The 17,192-nt window shown below is 44.2% G+C and overlaps 1 protein-coding gene across 2 annotated transcripts in view; it reads left to right on the top strand.

Annotated features, from left to right (window-relative positions):
• Positions 1-17,192, top strand: part of LOC147430311 (K+-H+ exchange-like protein) — an 85,068-nt gene that overhangs the window by 38,412 nt on the left and 29,464 nt on the right. For both annotated transcript variants that reach the window (XM_086495643.1, XM_086495642.1), the window contains exons 3-4: positions 682-780; positions 886-933. In XM_086495643.1, the coding sequence (XP_086351769.1) occupies positions 682-780; positions 886-933 (147 nt within the window). The remainder of the gene's footprint in view (positions 1-681; positions 781-885; positions 934-17,192) is intronic.

Genomic DNA, 17,192 nt, shown 5'->3' with positions numbered 1-17,192 from the left:
GTTACTGCTACCCAATAGAGTTTCTTATGCAGAGCAGATGGAGGTGTGCCTTGCCTTGTTGTCTTCTCAGGCCTAGGATCGACGAGCTTCTTTGTCAGATGTCACCTAGCAGCTCCATGTTGTTGGGGGGGAAAATCTTTTACAAGCACTTGTACCAGAAGGAGAGAGTGCATTGGGGGTGCTTCTCTAGAGCCTTGGAATATGGGTAGTCTTGACTCTTGGCTAGACGAGTGGTAGCTTCCATGCTAGATCCAGGTGCTGATGCTCCATCGTGCTTCACTTTTGGATAAAATGTGTGTGATGCCCATCTGGTGATTGCAAAGCTAAGCTTGCCATCAAGGCTAGGCACCGCTAGCTCATACCGGACAGGGCCCATAGGCACCTACTACAATGGCGACTTTGTTTCGTTTGCGTACATGATCATTTCCTAAGATATGTTAATTTGTAAGAGATTTATGAGCACAGATTGTTGTTTAAATGTATGTGTGTGTTTTGTTTGTTGGTGTATGTATGTGGGTAGGGAGGGATGGCGAGCATATAATGAATTTAGGGTCTCATGCACATGGTTATGTGCTTTTTCAATGATTAGTATGTTGCTAACTTGGACCCTTTTTTCAAGGGACATTTGAGAATGTCTTGTATTGAATTGGTGTATTGAGTTTAGTGATATTTTGCATGTAGTATGGGTGAGAAGTTGCTTGTCCAAATTACACCATCTGAGACGTTTTTAAAGTCGATGTCGAAGGATGCTACCAAGCTTGAGATTGTTTTCCCACAGAGGTTAGTAATCTTGGAATTGAATTTTGTGTTTTTAGTGCTTCATTGAGAAACAATTATTCAAATTTGAGGTGTATATGCTTGCTAACAAAGACTTTTACTTTGCAGCTTGAATTCAAGATTGGTGAGGCGAAGAGTTCGCCATATTGCAAAGAGGTGATTTTGTTTGTTTACTAGTAATGGGGTGCCCCATCGATTATACTGCTAGGTGATGCTTTTTTTTGTTCAAATTGTTTCTGAAGGTTGATATAGCATATTCTATTTAGTCATTCCTGATATTTAAATGCTTTAATTCTTGGGCTTCCATTGAATTTCACTTTAACTGTTCTAATTTAGGAACATTGCATGGGATGATTTTTTTAATCCTGCATGATCAAAGAGAAAGAGGTATTTTGGATTTGTGCAATCAAGCAAACGAGGTCCTTCATTCATGAAGCAAGTTTTAGCTTGGATCTTACATTGCATGAATTTGCACGAAGTCATTTCTAGCTTGGAACTTGTATCATGAAAACATACGGCCTTTTCTTAGGCAATGATCACTCTAGGAGAGATATTGTAGCTCTTGTCCAAGCTTGGGGATGCTAATGTGCGTCGAATGGCGAGATTAAGGTTGCATAGTGTCATGTTCCGGAAGTTAAGGTTTAATGTCAACTTTTTGCTTTTTATTTCCCGCCCCCCGCCCCCCGCCCCCCCCCCCTCTTGTGTTAAGCTAGGGACTCTATAAATAAGCCATCTACATCATTGCCCATGCAAGATTCAAGTTCTCCAAATATATGAGCTTTGGCAACCATCTGTTGAGCAAAAACCTTGACAACAAGGGTTGAGCTAGTGCCTTGACAACTGTCCAAGGGCACCAAGTTTTTTCATGCAAGACCAAACAAGCTGCATCATGAAGGTAACTTGAGTTTTTAAAATTGCTAAAGAAGTTTAACCATTTATTAATTGCTAATTTTTGGAAACAAAATCTAAGCAAGGACTGAGTTTAACCAAGTGTTAAGCAACGTTTAATCTATGAAGTTGCTGATTAGCGACGCACTAATTGAGATTCGTATCAAGCACTGAGTGAGAAAGGGGTACACTTGGTGTAGGCTTATATTAAGCAAAGAGAGGAGACCATTCCTAAAAGTGAGGCGCATAACACAAATCAGCCCTAAAAGTAGGCCACCCTTTTTTTAATAAGCCAAGGGATTGGATAATTGAAAAGCCAAAGGTTGGACAATTGAAATGCCAAAAGTTTGGACAAATGAATAGCCAAATGTCAGACAATTGAAAAGCCAAGGGTCAATAGGCTAGTACCTATATACAGACCTCTTGGAGGCATTTGTAACCATCGTCAGATTTTGGGCGATCTCTCTCTTTGAGTATTTGTGAAGATGACCAAGGCTTGAGCACTTGTGAAAATCAAGGTCTTGAGCACTTGTGACAACTTCTTGTAATGACCATCTTTGGAAATATAATAGAAATACCCTTTGGGGGTGCTCGTCTTGAGGGCCAACGCTTCTAGGGAAGCAACTCTGTCTTCTTGTGTCTCGTGTTTGGTCTCTCTCTCTCTCTCTCTCTCTCTCTCTCTCTCTCTCTCTCTCTCCAAGTTGAAGTGTCTAATATTGTGATTCACCGTATGTTCTTAACGTACAAAAAGGTTTCAAATGGTAGTCGATTTTTCTTCTACAAACAATCCAATCCTTCCTATAGTAGCAGAGCATGATGGTTTCAGAGTCTACCTCTCACGAGAGTGAAGAGGAGAAAAACAATGAAGAAGTAGAGATCGACACGAAAGAGAAGAATCCTGTAGAGGATGTTTTCTTTGAGGTGGATGATAAAGAAGTAGCTAAAATAGAAACCATGCAACTCATGCAATAGTTCCTTGTTGGTACTAAGTAACCAAAGCTTTTAGAGTTCATTCTGGCAATGGATGTTGATACGGTGGTAAAGCAGTGGAAGGCAAACAATCCACAACTTTTGGCAATGGCGACTCAAGAAAGATTGGTGACAATAGGACGAGAAAGGCAGAAGGCCCGACTCAACATGCGGTCAGATTGGGGAGACAGTTCGTTTTCCTTGAAGTAGTTGATGATTTGTGTTCGTCTCAAGAAAGGCGAGGTTTCTATGATGCTCATTATGGAAATCCTGAAGACGAAGCAGGTGGTCATTTTGCTAGGCATATGGGAGACGAGCGACTTGGATTTGGAAATGCTTATGGACACACACAAAATAGTCTCTGTCGTACAATTCCTTTTGATCGATTCCTGTGAGCTGCCTAAAAGACTACAAGGAGGAGGCCAAAGTGTGAAGTTTTTCATCTTTGATGGCAAACAAGATGAGAAGAAAGCACTCACCTATATTTAACAGTTTAACATAGCTTTTTTAGGTGGGCACTTCGTAGAGGTTTCCAAGTTAGAAAAGCAACATCCTTTCTGAAGGGAACGGCTTTGACATGGCAGAACACTTTGCTTACTCAACACGAGGCGCGAAGAACATGGTTGGGATTCAAGCGGCTCTTTGCTTCATTATTGTTGACTACAGAATTTGAAGCTGATATCCTCAAGATTTGGAATCATTTCAAACTGAAGAAGAGAGATTTACTAGTCCAGTACAATCAAAGATATTGGGAGACGTGCTATCCTGTGGCATGTTTTAGACAAGCTTTGCTTGCAGAACAGATTGACAAGTATTTGCTGTGGATTTTTTCGGAGCTTAATCACTACTGCTTGAAGCTTAAAAGTTGAAGCATTCAAGAGATTTGCGACATGCTGTAGATGGTTTTGCTATTCTAAAAGACGAGGACTTTCTCTGATGAAGAAAGTTATGGGAAGTCGAACAAGAACTTCTCGAAGGGGAACTACAAATGAAAATTTAACCAAACTAACTTTGACTTTCAAAGTTAGTGAAGAACACAGAAAACAATGGAGCAAAGAGGGAAGGTGCTTCAAATGTGATATTCAGGGACATATGGCAGCAAATTTCCCTGATAACGAAACAAATGATGACAAAAGGTCAAAGAAAGGAAAGGAAAGTTAGAGATCAAAGGTCCTTATCTTTTTCGTCAGTGGAGCCAAGGCTAACTTCATTTCGATGGAGTTTGCAGCTAGATTTGGGGTGAAGCTTGAGAAGATGGGTCCCTAGATGGATGCTTTGATGGCAGCGCTTGACAGAGAAGTGGCAGTTACCCCTTTGATAGGCAAGCTTCAATTGCATGTCCAAGGGTATGTTGGACTGGAGGACTTTTTCATTATGCCCCTTGTGGGATGTGATGTCCTATTGGGAATTCCATGGCACTACAAGAGTAGTGCAATGATTGATACTGAGGCAAAGAAGATTTTACTTTAGCACAAAGGAAAGGATCTCACTTTGGCCAACACTTTTAGGAAAGGAGCTCCACCTTACTGTGTCTCTTCTTTCTCTCTCTTTTCAAGTTGAAGTGTCTGCTATTGTGATTCATCATCTGTTCTTAATGTACAAAAAGGTTTCACAATACTTGTAGCGTGCACATCCTAAGAATTTTGTTACCTTATTTATTTGGATACGAACAAAAATAGCCAAGCAAGGAACTCCTCGTTTGCTAAACAATAGTCCTTAATTGCTGAGGAAGGATGGGTGGAAGAAGAAGCTTTCTATTAATGATCTCAGAGGGAGCCTTGCTAGTAGGAGAGTGTATAACCAGCCTGCACACAATAGAGGGCGGTACTAATTCAATTACCTATTAAGTTCACAAAGGATTGAGAAGAAAAGAGAACACAGATGCGTCCAACAACTAGAATGTCACTGTGCACATGAAGATCGACACCCTGTAGGCCCCAAAGACTGGCGCCCCTATGTTTTTCTTTATTCAATTAAAACAAACGATCCGAACACTTACACCAAACTCTCACCAAGCTGTTCAAACCTGTCAAGGACTGAAATTGCAGGTTTTCGACCCAATTTTGCCGGCATAACAATTAAAAACAAACGATCCCAACACTTAGACCAAACTCTCACCAAGCTGTTCAAACCTGTCAAGGACTGAAATTGCAGGTTTTCGACCCAATTTTACCGGCATAACGGCGCCAAAATCTCTGTAGGTCAAAAGTACCAAGTCTAGGATGGATTTCCTTGCATTTTAGAAGCTTTCTGGTCGGCTGTAAGTTTTCAACGTTTTGTAATTTTCTGTTTTAGTCATTGATAGGTGCCCAAACTCCCGTATAACCACCCCAAGGCTTCCTCGAGGCTTCCCTGGTGTTATCTTGCAGTTTAGGTGCGAAACCCTAAACCTGCAAATAAACGTAGCAAGCTATAATTCTATGTTTTGGATAGTTTTGAGCAGAACAGACACGGCATGTCTCAGGAGCTCTTGCACGCAGTGGGACACTTCTCCCTTGATCTAGACGAGTTTTCACGCGAGAAAACTCTCCTATTGTGCAATCTATTGCGATGGAACTGTGCGTCCCTGTGGGGGATTAGCAATTAACTTACCTCTTTCCTGTTCAGAAGGCTCTTGCCTTGTCAAACGTGCATAAAGCCCACAAGATTGTACAATCATTTGAGGAGCCCAACTAGTGGGGAATTACCATATGTGTAAGGGGGAGAGAGATGCAGGAGAGCGGAATCATCGCGCTACATGAGACAAGGGAGAAGGCAAGCTTTCCTCTGACGCATAGCTTGTTCATTACTCCCTTGACTATTCACAAACAGTTCCTGTCCAAGTAAAGCAAATGCTTTGGATCAATGGACACCGTTGGTTGCTCAATCACATGGGCTTTTCCTCGAGCATTACGAGATCCTTATGCATGGGAAATATTCCTTTCCAACAACAACTCACTTCTGCCATGTGTCTGAGCGTGTAAACCTTGTGTAGGAGCTTGTAAGAACTCCTAGGTCCAGCCATAACTTCAAACATTGAACCACCTCCAAAATAGCCGAGATATAAAGTAGGTAATGGACTAGGAACGATCTTGATATGATGATAGCCACTTTTAGGTCGATTTTGCTAAAGCATGTAGAACGCTGTAATCTGTCTAGTATATCATCGATCCTGGGTATTGGAAACTTGTTCTTGAAAGTGATTTTATTGAGAGCTCTATAGTCAATGCACATTCTCCAAGATCCATCCTTCTTCAATACAAGCAACATTGGTGAACAATAAGGTGATGTATTGGGCTGAATTAGACCCTTTTCTAGAAGCTCTTTCACTTGGTTCATGATTTCCTCATTTTGGGCTCTGCTTACTCTGTAAAGTGGCCGGTTTGGTGGCGTGCTATTGGGATTTTGGACCAACTGCTGAAAAATTTCCATGCAGCTAAGCAGTTGAGCTCTAAATAACCTGTCCTCTTCTTGAAGAGTTGAAGGAACTTTCTCTGTGCCATGCGAGGAAAATTTCTTGGTCTCTCTTCTCTGCCATAATGATATGCTCTGAGTTGCTTTCACCCACAACAGTCCACGCTGTATTTTTTGAAGAAAAAGCGACTATCGTGGCAATGGAACCATATAACCGGCCAATACATAGTAGAAGGCGGTACTAATTTTATAACATGTTAACTTTACACAGAGGACTGAGAAGAAGAGAGAACATAGACGTGTCCAACGACTAGAATGTCACTGCGAACACGAGGACCGACACCCTGTAGGTCCCAAAGCCCCAAAGACTGGCGCCCCTTTCGGTATATTTTTATTCAATTGAAAGAAAACGACTTGAACACTTAGGCCAAACTCCCACCAAGCTGTCCAAGCCTGTCAAGGGCAGAAATTGCAGGTTTTTGACCCAATTTCGGCAGCATAATGGCGCCAACATCTCTGCAGGTCAAAAGTACAAATCTAGGACTGATTCCCTTGCATTTTAGAAGCTTTTCGGTGAGTTGTAAGTGATTTCCAGCATGCTGTGATTTTCTGTTTTGGTGGCCAAACTCCTGTATAACCACCCCAAGGCTTCCCTGGTGTTGCCTTGCAGTTTAGGTGCGAAACCCTAAACCTGCAAATAAACACAGCAGCAAGCTGTAATTCTCTGTTTTGGATTGTTTTGAGCGGAGCAAACACGTCTAGGAGTGTCTCAAGAGCTCCCGCACACAATGGACACTTCCCCCTTGATTTGGACGAGTTTTCACACTTTTCACAATTTATCGCGATGAACTTGTGGGTCCCGGGGGGGGGGGGGATTAACAATTAGCTAGTCCGGTTCCTGTTCAGAAGGCTCTTGCCTTGGCAAATGCGCATAAAAGCCACAAGACTATACATAGTCAGTTGAGGAGGCCAACTAGTGGGGCATTACCATACGTGTAAGGGGGAGAGAGATGCACGAGAGCAAATTCATCGCGCTACTTAAGACAAAGGAAGAAGGCAAGCTTTCCATTAAAGCTTCAAACCTGAAAATCCACTCACAAAAGCTGAAAATGTAGCCCTCTCTCTCCTCTTTTGGGCACTGCTAGTTGGGAAGAGAGCATCTGGAGTGTTAAGTTTTCAAGCAGGTGGCTCTGCTTCAGCCATGTGTGTTACGTCCCCAGACATCAGGATGGGCACCTGCAGCTATGTCCGGCCAGTGTGAACATGGCCCTTTGGTTATGAAGTTCTATAAATTGGACTTGAGTCTCATTTATGAGACATCTTGTGTGATCGCCACACTTGGACTCTTGGCCCTTGGCAGCTCTGCCTGCACACCCATATTAGTTTGGGTTCGGTGGTACGAGACACCGGCCCTTGTGGCACAGGCTAGCTTGCTTGGCTGTAGGCTCCCAGGCTCGGGGGTGAGCACGTATTGGCTCTATGGATGGGAGGTGAGCCTCATGTCTGCATACTACGTGTGTCTAGGTGTGAGTTTGGTTTGTCTCATGTCATGTGTGCAGGATGGATCCGGCGAGGGACTAACATTGGTATTAGAGCCTCCTGCTTGTGTACACAACATGGCAACATGGCAGCGTGCACAAAACCACTAGAGCTCATGGAGCCGTGATGGTCCAGCCTGACAGACCCTCCCAACTCTTGTACAGGGTGGTATGGGACGCTACTAGTGAGAGAGGAGGGAAAGGGGGGCACATGCTGGCCGGTGGTGGGAATTTTTCGAGTTCTTGTTTCGCATGTATTCTCATGTGTGGAATGTTGATTTGCCTTTGGCAGTCACATGGTTGCTTAGTGTGTCTTGATTCTACCTCTCCGATGCCATTTGTTGCATGAGGGTCCCCTCGAGAGCTGCCACTCTGAGGGCATGGCAGCCCCTCCATATGCAATGGGCGAGAGGGATTGTCGAGTTGGAGTATGCTTTGCTGAGGTGTAGAAAGGGAGGATTTTTTTTTCAAACTTATGCTTTGGAGGCCACTTTGGACACAACGAATGAATCGTCTTACGCGTAACGGACATTGTGTGCTAAGTGGTCGTGTTGTGCAAGCAGTGGAACCATGAAATTGTGCGGACTGCCTTGGAGAAAGGAAAATCGGCAGTAGCCTTACACCCATGTACTACTGCTGATGTGTAATAAGCAGTGTGCGGTGGCTGACGTGCAAGGAAGAGCCGACAGTTGATGACGCGCTGAGTTTCTCCCAAGCGGCAGTCCAGCAGGTAGGGTATCACAAACTGGTGACGTGGCATGCCCGGACACACTCACACCGGCTGGCAGCAGGGTACATGCCCGTAAAACGCGGCTGTAGGTTGACGTGGCCAAGGTTCGCAAGGCTCTTGAGAAGTCTCAAGCACGGCATAAGAAGGCAGCTGATAGACATCGACGTGACTTGCGGTTGAAGGAAGATGATTGGGTGCTCTTACGATTTGAGAAGGCTCGCGTGAGGAAACGAAAGGGAAAGGAGCGGCTTTTTCCAAAGCTAAGTATGCGATATATGGCCCTTTCCAGATTCAGGAGATGATAAATGATGTATCCTTTAGACTGAAGTTGCCAGATACTTAGAAGATTCACAATGCTTTTCATGTGAGTCTGTTGAAACCTTTCAAGGGTGAGGTGCCAGTTGACAGGGAGCTTGAGGAGCAACCTGAAGTGGAAGAGAGCAAGGAGATTCTCGTTTTGGAACAGATGCTGGCGCACCAGGAAAGGAAAATGAAACTGGCCCCTCGGGCGGTAGATAGACTTTAGCTTTCACCTGAATCTTTACACTGTTTAACTTGAACTTTACGACACAAAGGAACTTCACGTATAAAATGAAATTCAACACTTCATAACAAAACACGGCTTGGAAGCCAGAGCTGCTCCCAAGCAGACAACGACACCCTGTTGGCCCCAAAGACTGGCTTCCCTTCCGGTATTTCTTTATTCTTATTACACTTGAGAAAAACTTGTAAACTTCAAGCCGTCCCACTTTTATCAGGCTGAAATTCCCCTACTCTAACCTGATTTCAACAGTTTAACCACAATAGAAGTCTCCACGGACAAAATCCCAAGTAAACCGTGACTTTTTACACACTTTACAAAACCTGGCGAGAAATTACAGCATACTGAAATCTCTGTTTTTGGCCTCCAATTTGCACCAAAATACTTGGTCGGCAAAACCCTAAACCTGCAAAAAATTACAGCAAGTTGTAATTCTCTGTTTTGCGCTCCAATTCGCGTGCCGATCACTCCTGTGAGTAATCCTCGAGCTCTCCACTTGCCCTTTGAATTAGATGAGATTCCTTGCGGGAAATCTCTCTAAATTGTCTTGTACAAGCACCCAAGGCTTTCCCGAGGCTTGCCTGACATTACCTTGTAGGTTAGGTGCAAAACCCTTAATGTCACGATTGTGACTATGTTACAGTATTACATCTACTCCAAGTTGCAGATATGCAAAGTCCCATGCCAAGAGAACCCCTACGCTTGGATGGTCTCGACCTTTCGCTCAAGAGACATGCCTCTTCGCCAAAAGCCACACTCCTTCGACGACTGGTCACACCCCTTCGCTCTACGGTTGCGATTCTTTGTCCAATGGTTGCAGCTCTTTGCCGAAAGGATGTGTCTTTACGTCTAAAGTCATATCTCTTCACCATGAGGTGTCTTTTCATTTGTGTCTCTTCGTCTCCTATATAAGGAGCCTATTGTACTCAGTTTTCAAGCACAATCAATCAAACACACATTCTTTCACAAAGTGATGACGTGTCTGTCCGAGAGCATGCGGGAAACCCTAGCCCTGACTGCTGCTAAAAACCTTAATTCTGCAAACCCTAACCCTAAAACCTGCAAACCCTAAAATATGCCAAAAACCCTAACCCTAACCCTAAAACCTGTCCTAAACCCTAACCCTAATCCTAAAAGCAGCGGATGAAAATCTGAAAATGGTGCTTGATGAATTTGCGGCAATTTTTCTGTTGCTTTTGCGTCAACTTTTGCTTTATTCCTCCACGCAAATTGTGTGTGTGAGAGAGAGAGAGAGAATTTTGCTTTTGGAACTGAAGCTTTTGGGGTTTTTGGCATCCCTTGTAAACAATAAATAAGCGGTTTGGGCTTACACTTAGCAGAGCATCTGGACGCAGAGTCTGAGAGTGAAACCCTAACCGCTCTTTGTACTTTGACATTGATTTAATACATAAAGAAATACCGAAAGGGGCGCCAGTCTTTGGGGCCAATATCTCTAGGCATGGAACTCCGCCGGGCCAGTCCAAATCTATTGTGATCTGTGAATTGTTTTGAAGTGGACATTTGGTGCTGTCGCGATTCATTCTTGACTTGGAGTGTCCAAGTCTGTTACAGTGGTATCAGAGCACGGCTGATTTCTCTTCAACGGGAAATCCGATCCAAACTTTTTTTTCCGCGGCACCTATGGCTTCACGCAAGGATCAGTCGCTTCCTCTGCATCTGGAGATGCGGGCAGGGATCACAACGAAGATTCTGGTAGAGAGTATGGCCCGCCTCGGCCTACTCAGGCGGAGCAAAGAGAAATGAAGCGTCGTCAATTGATTGGTGATGCAACAAAGATGATGCTCAGTTTTGCGAATGATTCGAAATTGGCAAGATATATGAGCGAGACTTCTTTTCAGGAAGTGCATGCGCAGTGGCAGAAAACCACAACACCACCCCCGAAACCCGCTCTCAAGAAACCTTCTGATCAAAAGAAATATTCAGAGAAGGAATTAGAAGAGGTGGTTGATGCACGGATTGCTGAGCTTTTTGACGCGCAAAAGAAAGCCAAAAAGCACGGCAAAAAGCAGGAGAAAGGCACTTACTTCCCGGGATATTTGGGTCGTCAGTCGACATTTGACAAGGCAAAGAAACAGAAGAAGCGTGTTCGATTTGAAGGAGTACCCAGTTCTTCTTCTTCTTCTTCTTCTGACAGTTCTTCTAGCTCTTTAGATTCGAGCGAAGAAGACAGAAAAGGTACAAAGCGAAGCAAGAAACAAAGCTTCGGAAAGGGCAAGAAAAAGGCAAAGAAAGCTAAATCTTGCCCAGAGACTGACAGTTCTACCGAGGACTCGTTTACAGACAGCTCAGATTCCGATGACGGAAACTTTTATGCAAACAAGATGAATTTTTACAAAGCCAACCAGTAAGACTTTCTCGAAGATAAAAGCAAGGAAGTCTCAGAGTGTAAGGAAGGTGGCCACTTGATCAAGTTTGATACTTTTTTAGGATACTCAGATGCTTCGAAGACTTTGTCTTTTATACAGCAGTTTGACATCGCTTTCGCGGGAGGACGCTACTCAGAGCACTCCAAGATTCGGAGAGCTGCCTCTTACTTTAAGGAGAATGCTCGTACTTGGTGGTCCACGCTTCTTTTAAACAAGATTGCGCCAGTTAAATGGCTGAAATTTAAGAAGCTTTTTGTTTCTTCTTGGTTGACGCAAGAATATGAACGAGATATACGAGCTGCTTGGAACCATCTTCGGATCACCAAGAAAGATACAATCAATGCTTATTGTGAAAGATTCTGGAGCTCTTTTCTACCCGCGTCTTCATTCAAGAAGATCTTGTTCAGAGAACAGATTGAGTGGTTCACCTTGGGTCTACCTACAGAGATCCGAGATCACTGCTTGGAGCAGAAGTCAGCTTCTATTCAGGAGTTGATGAGTCATGCGAAGCGGGGACTTTGCCATTCACTCTGGCAGTCTGACCTACCCCACAGATGAGACCATGACACAACGAGCCGTTTAGACTTCTGGGAATGAAAGTAGAAAGAAAAAGAGCAACCTAGAGAAAAAGGATGCACGACCCAAGCTTACTCCTGAGGAGCGAGCTCGCTTCATTAGAGAGGGGAAGTGCTTTGGATGCGGGGAACATGGACATATCTCCGCGAAGTGCCCTCAAAAGGCACAGAAAGGACAAAATGCTAAGGAGGACGACAGGCCTGAGAGTTCGAGAGCAGCTGAGGAACGTGGACGAAAAGGCAAGATGAAAACAGAACCGATTCCAGATTGTGTGGGTATCGATCCCGACACCATGGACGAGACTACAGAACTTTGCCGAGCTTGGGGCAAAGTGAAAGATCAAGAGGCCCTGATTTTCTTTGATGGAGGAGCCAAGGCCAACTTCATTTCACCGGAATTGGCGGCGCGGCTCGAGATTACTCCCGATCGGATGGGACCACTTGCGGAGGTAGTTCTAGCAGCACCCGGCAGGGACGTAGCCATTACACCTGTTATTGGCAAACTTCGGTTGCATTGTCAGGGGTATTTGGGGCATGAGGACTTCTTCATAATGCCTTTGGAGGGTTGTGATGTTCTCGTAGGGATTCCCTGGTACCACAAGAACAACGCCGTGGTCGATTATCGGGCGAGAAAAGCGACTTTGGCTACAGAAAAGGGCAGAACAATTGTACTTGATATTAAACTAAAGGGCGAGTCTGTCCCTATTGTATCGGCTTCGGCCATTTCAAAATTAATGAAATCCAGTCTGTTTGTTTACTCGATCTTTATGAAAGAATTGAGTGATAAGGATAGGACAAATATGTCTAAACTTGATAAAGAACGCAAAGATTTTCTCCACTCTCACGCCAATTGCTTCTCAGAGGGCCTACCAGGAGAGTTACCACCTGCTCGTCCTGAAGATCATACCATTGATCTGATACCTGGAAGCACACCACCAAACCGGCCACCTTACCGTGTGAGCCGAGTACAAAATGAAAAGATTATGAACCAAGTGAAGACTACTTGGAAAAGGGTCTTGTCCATCCTAGTACTTCACCGTATTGCTCTCCACTGTTGTTGGATTTGAAGAAAGACGGATCTTGGAGAATGTGCATCGATTATAGAGCTCTCAACAAAATCACCATCAAGAACACATTTCCGATTCCTAGGATCGATGATATACTCGACAGGTTGTAGGGATCCTCGTGCTTTAGCAGGATTGATCTGAAGAGTGGATATCATCATATCCGAATCGCGTCGAGAGACGTCTACAAGACAGCCTTTCGGATTACTTTTGGGTTATTTGAGTTTTGGTGATGCCTTTTGGCTTAAAGCAATGCTCCTGCGACATTTAACCAGATGATGGACACGATTTTTCGAGAGTACAGGCTATTTGTTGGCACTTTCTTTGATGATATCATTATTGTCTCCAAGAATGAGGCAGAACACAAAGATCATCTGCTTCATAGATACACTTTTTGGGACACATTGTCTCAGCAGCAGGAGTGCAAATGGATCCGGCCATGATAGACACTATCCATGATTGGCCCGATTTGAAGAATGTCCATGAAGTTGGAAGCTTCTTGGGACTGTGTTCGTACTACAGGCGGTTCATTCGAAAGTTTGCAGAGGTTGCTTCCCCTTTGCATATCTTGACATAGAAAGGAGTCCCTTTCTCGTGGGGATTCATAGAGGTGACTGCCTTTCAGACATTGAAAGAGAATTTGACTACGGGACCAGTTTTGACTTTGCCAGATTTGCAAAAGTCATTTGAAGTATATTGTGATGCTTGTGGTTGTAGTCTGGGTGCGGTCTTGATGCAAGAAGGCCATGTCATTGCTTACGAGAGCCGATTGTTCTCTAGGTTGGAGATGACAACACAGATTTATGAGAAAGAGCTTTTGGCGGTTATCCGTGCTCTTACTCAGTGGCGGCATTACCTACTCGGAGTGGATTTTACTGTCTTTACAGACCATCAGAGTTTGCGCTACTTGTCACAGAAGCAGCTTTCGGAAAAGCAGATGCGGTGGGCGAACATCTTGTCACAGTTTCACTTCAGATTGTCCATGTGCAGGGACAAAAGAATGTGGCGGCAGATGCTTTGTTTGGAAAACCGTTGGTTCTGGCTATTTCCGCGATACATCATAGGAGCTTCGAGGATATGGTCGACCAGTATGCCACAGATAGCAGTTCTCGTCATCGTTCCACTTGCAGACTGACGGGCAAATTGAGATTGCCAATTCAGTGGTTTTAGATTTATTGAAGTCTTGTATCTCGGATCAGAAGACTCAATGGGAAAAGTACTTACCTTTGGTGGAATTTGCCTACAATAACAAGATACACTTTTCGACGGGGAAGACGCCATTTGAGATTGTTGAAAGTGTTGCGAAGGTTCCATTCTTCCTGAACACGAAAGATTAGATTTGTGAAGCGGATAAATATACGTGAGATTTGGATACGGCTTTTACCAAGGTTCGCGAAACTTTGCAGAATTCTCAAGAACGACAGAAAAAGACAGCGGATTGCTATCGTCGCGACTTGAAATTGAAGGAGGATGATTGGGTGCTCTTACGTTTTGAGAAGGCACGCCTAAGAAAGAAAAAGGGAAAGGAGAGGCTTTTTCTAAAGCTTAGTATGCGATACTACGGACCTTTCCAGATCACTGAAAAGATAAATGATGTCTCCTTCCGATTGAAACTGCCAGATACTTGGAGGATTCACAATGCATTCCATGTGGGTCTCTTGAAACCTTTTAAGAGTGATGTGCCTAATGATGGGGAGCCTGATGAGCAACCCGAAGTGGAAGAAAACGAGGAGACCCTTGTTCCTGAACAGATTTTGGCATGTAAGGATACGAGGAAAGGTAAAGTCCAAAGGCGGTTCTTGGTTAAGTTCAAGAACTATCCTGCATTGGATGCGAAGTGGATGGAGGAGGAGGACCTAGCAGATACTCCTCAAATTGTGAAACTTTACCTCGATGCTTTTGGTTTAGCTTAGTCTACTGCAAATGGAACCGAGAATTCAGCTTGGCCGGAGATCTGGTGCAGTGGGATGCACAAGAGGGGAGTCACTCCGCTCCTTTGTCAACAGTTGCGTTGATTTTGATACTAAAGTCATTGATGTCTCTTTGAGCTTCAGGGATACTTAGAGTTGATAGTATTCTGCTCGATAACTTTATGAAATGGAATTCCTGATTATGATACTGATTTGTTCTTGACTTCTTTTGAGTGCAGGAACTGATAGACGAAATGACTGCAACATTTTGGTCTGATAGACATGGTTGCAATAGGGGTTAGTCAATCGGACATTGATGAGGTCCCGATTGGATTTAGATGCGATTGCTAGCTACATTGCCGATAAATCATGGTCTAACATCCGAATGAATGTTGAATGTCATGTGATGTCCTGTGATGTGACTGTCGATTGGTACATGTGCTAGATGTGTGTTCCTAGTACGTAGGTACTAACAGTCAGTGTCTGCTAAGACGGTTTATGGCTTCTATCTGTTTTGCAGGCGTAATCGAGGGCGATTACAATGCTTTCAAGAGGGGGGTATTTCACAAAGTGATGATGTGTCTGTCCGAGAGCATGCGGGAAACCCTAGCCCTGACTGCTACTGAAAACCCTAACCCTAAAACCTCCAAACCCTAAAATCTGCCAAAAACCCTAACCCTAACCCTAACCCTAAAACCTGTCCTAAACTCTAACCCTAACCCTAAAAGCAGCAGATGAAAATCCGAAAATGGCGCTGGCTGAATTTGCGGAAGTTTTTCTGTTGCTTTTGCGTCGACTTTTGCTAGAGAGAGAGAGAGAGAGAGAGAGAGAGAGAGAGAGAGAGAGAGAGAGAGATTATTTGCTTTATTTTATTAAAACTCTCTTGTGTGAGAGAGAGTTGCTTTTGGTACTGAAGCTTTTGGGGCTCTGCTTTTGGCATCCCTTGTAAACAATAAATAAGCGGTTTGGGCTTACACTCGGCAGAGCATGTGGACGCAGAGTCTGAGAGTGAAACTCGAACCGCTCTTTGTACTTGACATTGATTTAATACATAAAGAAATACCGAAAGGGGCGTCAGTCTTTGGGGCCAATATCTCTAGGCACGGAACTCCGCCGGGCCAGTGCAAATCTATTGTGATCTGTGAATTGTTTTGAAGTGGATATTTGGTGCTGTCGCGATTGATTCTTGACTTGGAGTGTCCAAGTCTGTTACACATTCAATCTTTTGAGTCTCAGTTTGATCTTAAGTATGAAGTTTTAAGTCTTAATTATAGGATTAGCACCACTAATCCTCACAGTGGTACCAGAGCAATTTTTTCTCCCGGGACCCGAAGGTTGTGAGCCTCTCACCCTCGCCGTTACCCTCTCCCCACCTCTCTCGGAGTTGTATGGAAGCGAAAGAAAGGTGGTACACACATGCTCTCGAGCATATGAGGTAACTTGAATTTTTCTGTTTCAATTCTATAAGTAAAGACAAAACACAGATGTGTGTGCGTAGCTTACCCGGAGAACCTCGTGCTCCTTTGCTTGGGTGGTAATCCTTCGAACCCGCACTCACACCCCTTCTCGCGAACGGGCAGACAACAGACAACATGCCCCTTGTTCTCCGTGCTCGCACCCTTTCCAAGGGACGTGCCCCTTTAGCGCACCCTTTTTCAAAAGGATGGACTGCTGAAACGCTGAAATTCTTCGCTGGCTGAATTGAACATTTGCGCAAGCATCCCTTCCGAGAGGATCGCACCTCTTCGCCCTCCTGTGAGTGTACTCGTTCCTGTGAAAGGGTCTTGCCCTCGCAACTGTTCGCCTGGCTCGCACCCCTTCAGGCACGTGGCACCCAAGCGAGGGCACCCTTTGCTGTGTGTTGGTTCGAAATGCAAAGCGCTGGCCTAAACGCTGAAAACTGAATGCTGAAACGCTGCATCAAATCGCTGGCCTTTATTTTACGTAAAGCATCAGCAGCGCATCCTTTTGGAAATTCCCTACGTTGGACTTCTTTTTATGCTGGCAGCCATTTCCTTAGTTTATTAAAACCTTCACATTGTCTGGCAGCCTTCCAATTTTTCCCAAATTTAACCCCAATGTGAACTCACCCATCAAGAGAAACAAGTTACCTAAAAAAAAAAAAAAAAAAAACAGGACACCAGCCCCGACACTTAAACTCCTCATATGAAAGTACTCTCACATAATAAACTTACGTTAAAAAAAAAATGAAAGCCAGCGAGAGACTCGCACTGGTCCTCTCCTCTGTGCATCATTGGCACCGCACCCATGATTGACGTGGAATTTAAAGTGCCTATCCCTTATCTTTCATACATAGAGGAGATTCCCGACAGCGTTCTCTCGGAAATTCCTACTACATCAAAATCATAATTATTTTGGATACTCCAAAACTGGAAGTTATTGAGATTCCCGATTTGTCA

This window comes from Adiantum capillus-veneris, chromosome 22, assembly GCF_014529385.1.
Source record: "Adiantum capillus-veneris isolate H3 chromosome 22, ASM1452938v2, whole genome shotgun sequence".
Lineage (NCBI taxonomy): Eukaryota > Viridiplantae > Streptophyta > Polypodiopsida > Polypodiales > Pteridaceae > Adiantum > Adiantum capillus-veneris.
This window is presented reverse-complemented; position numbering and strand designations above follow the sequence as displayed.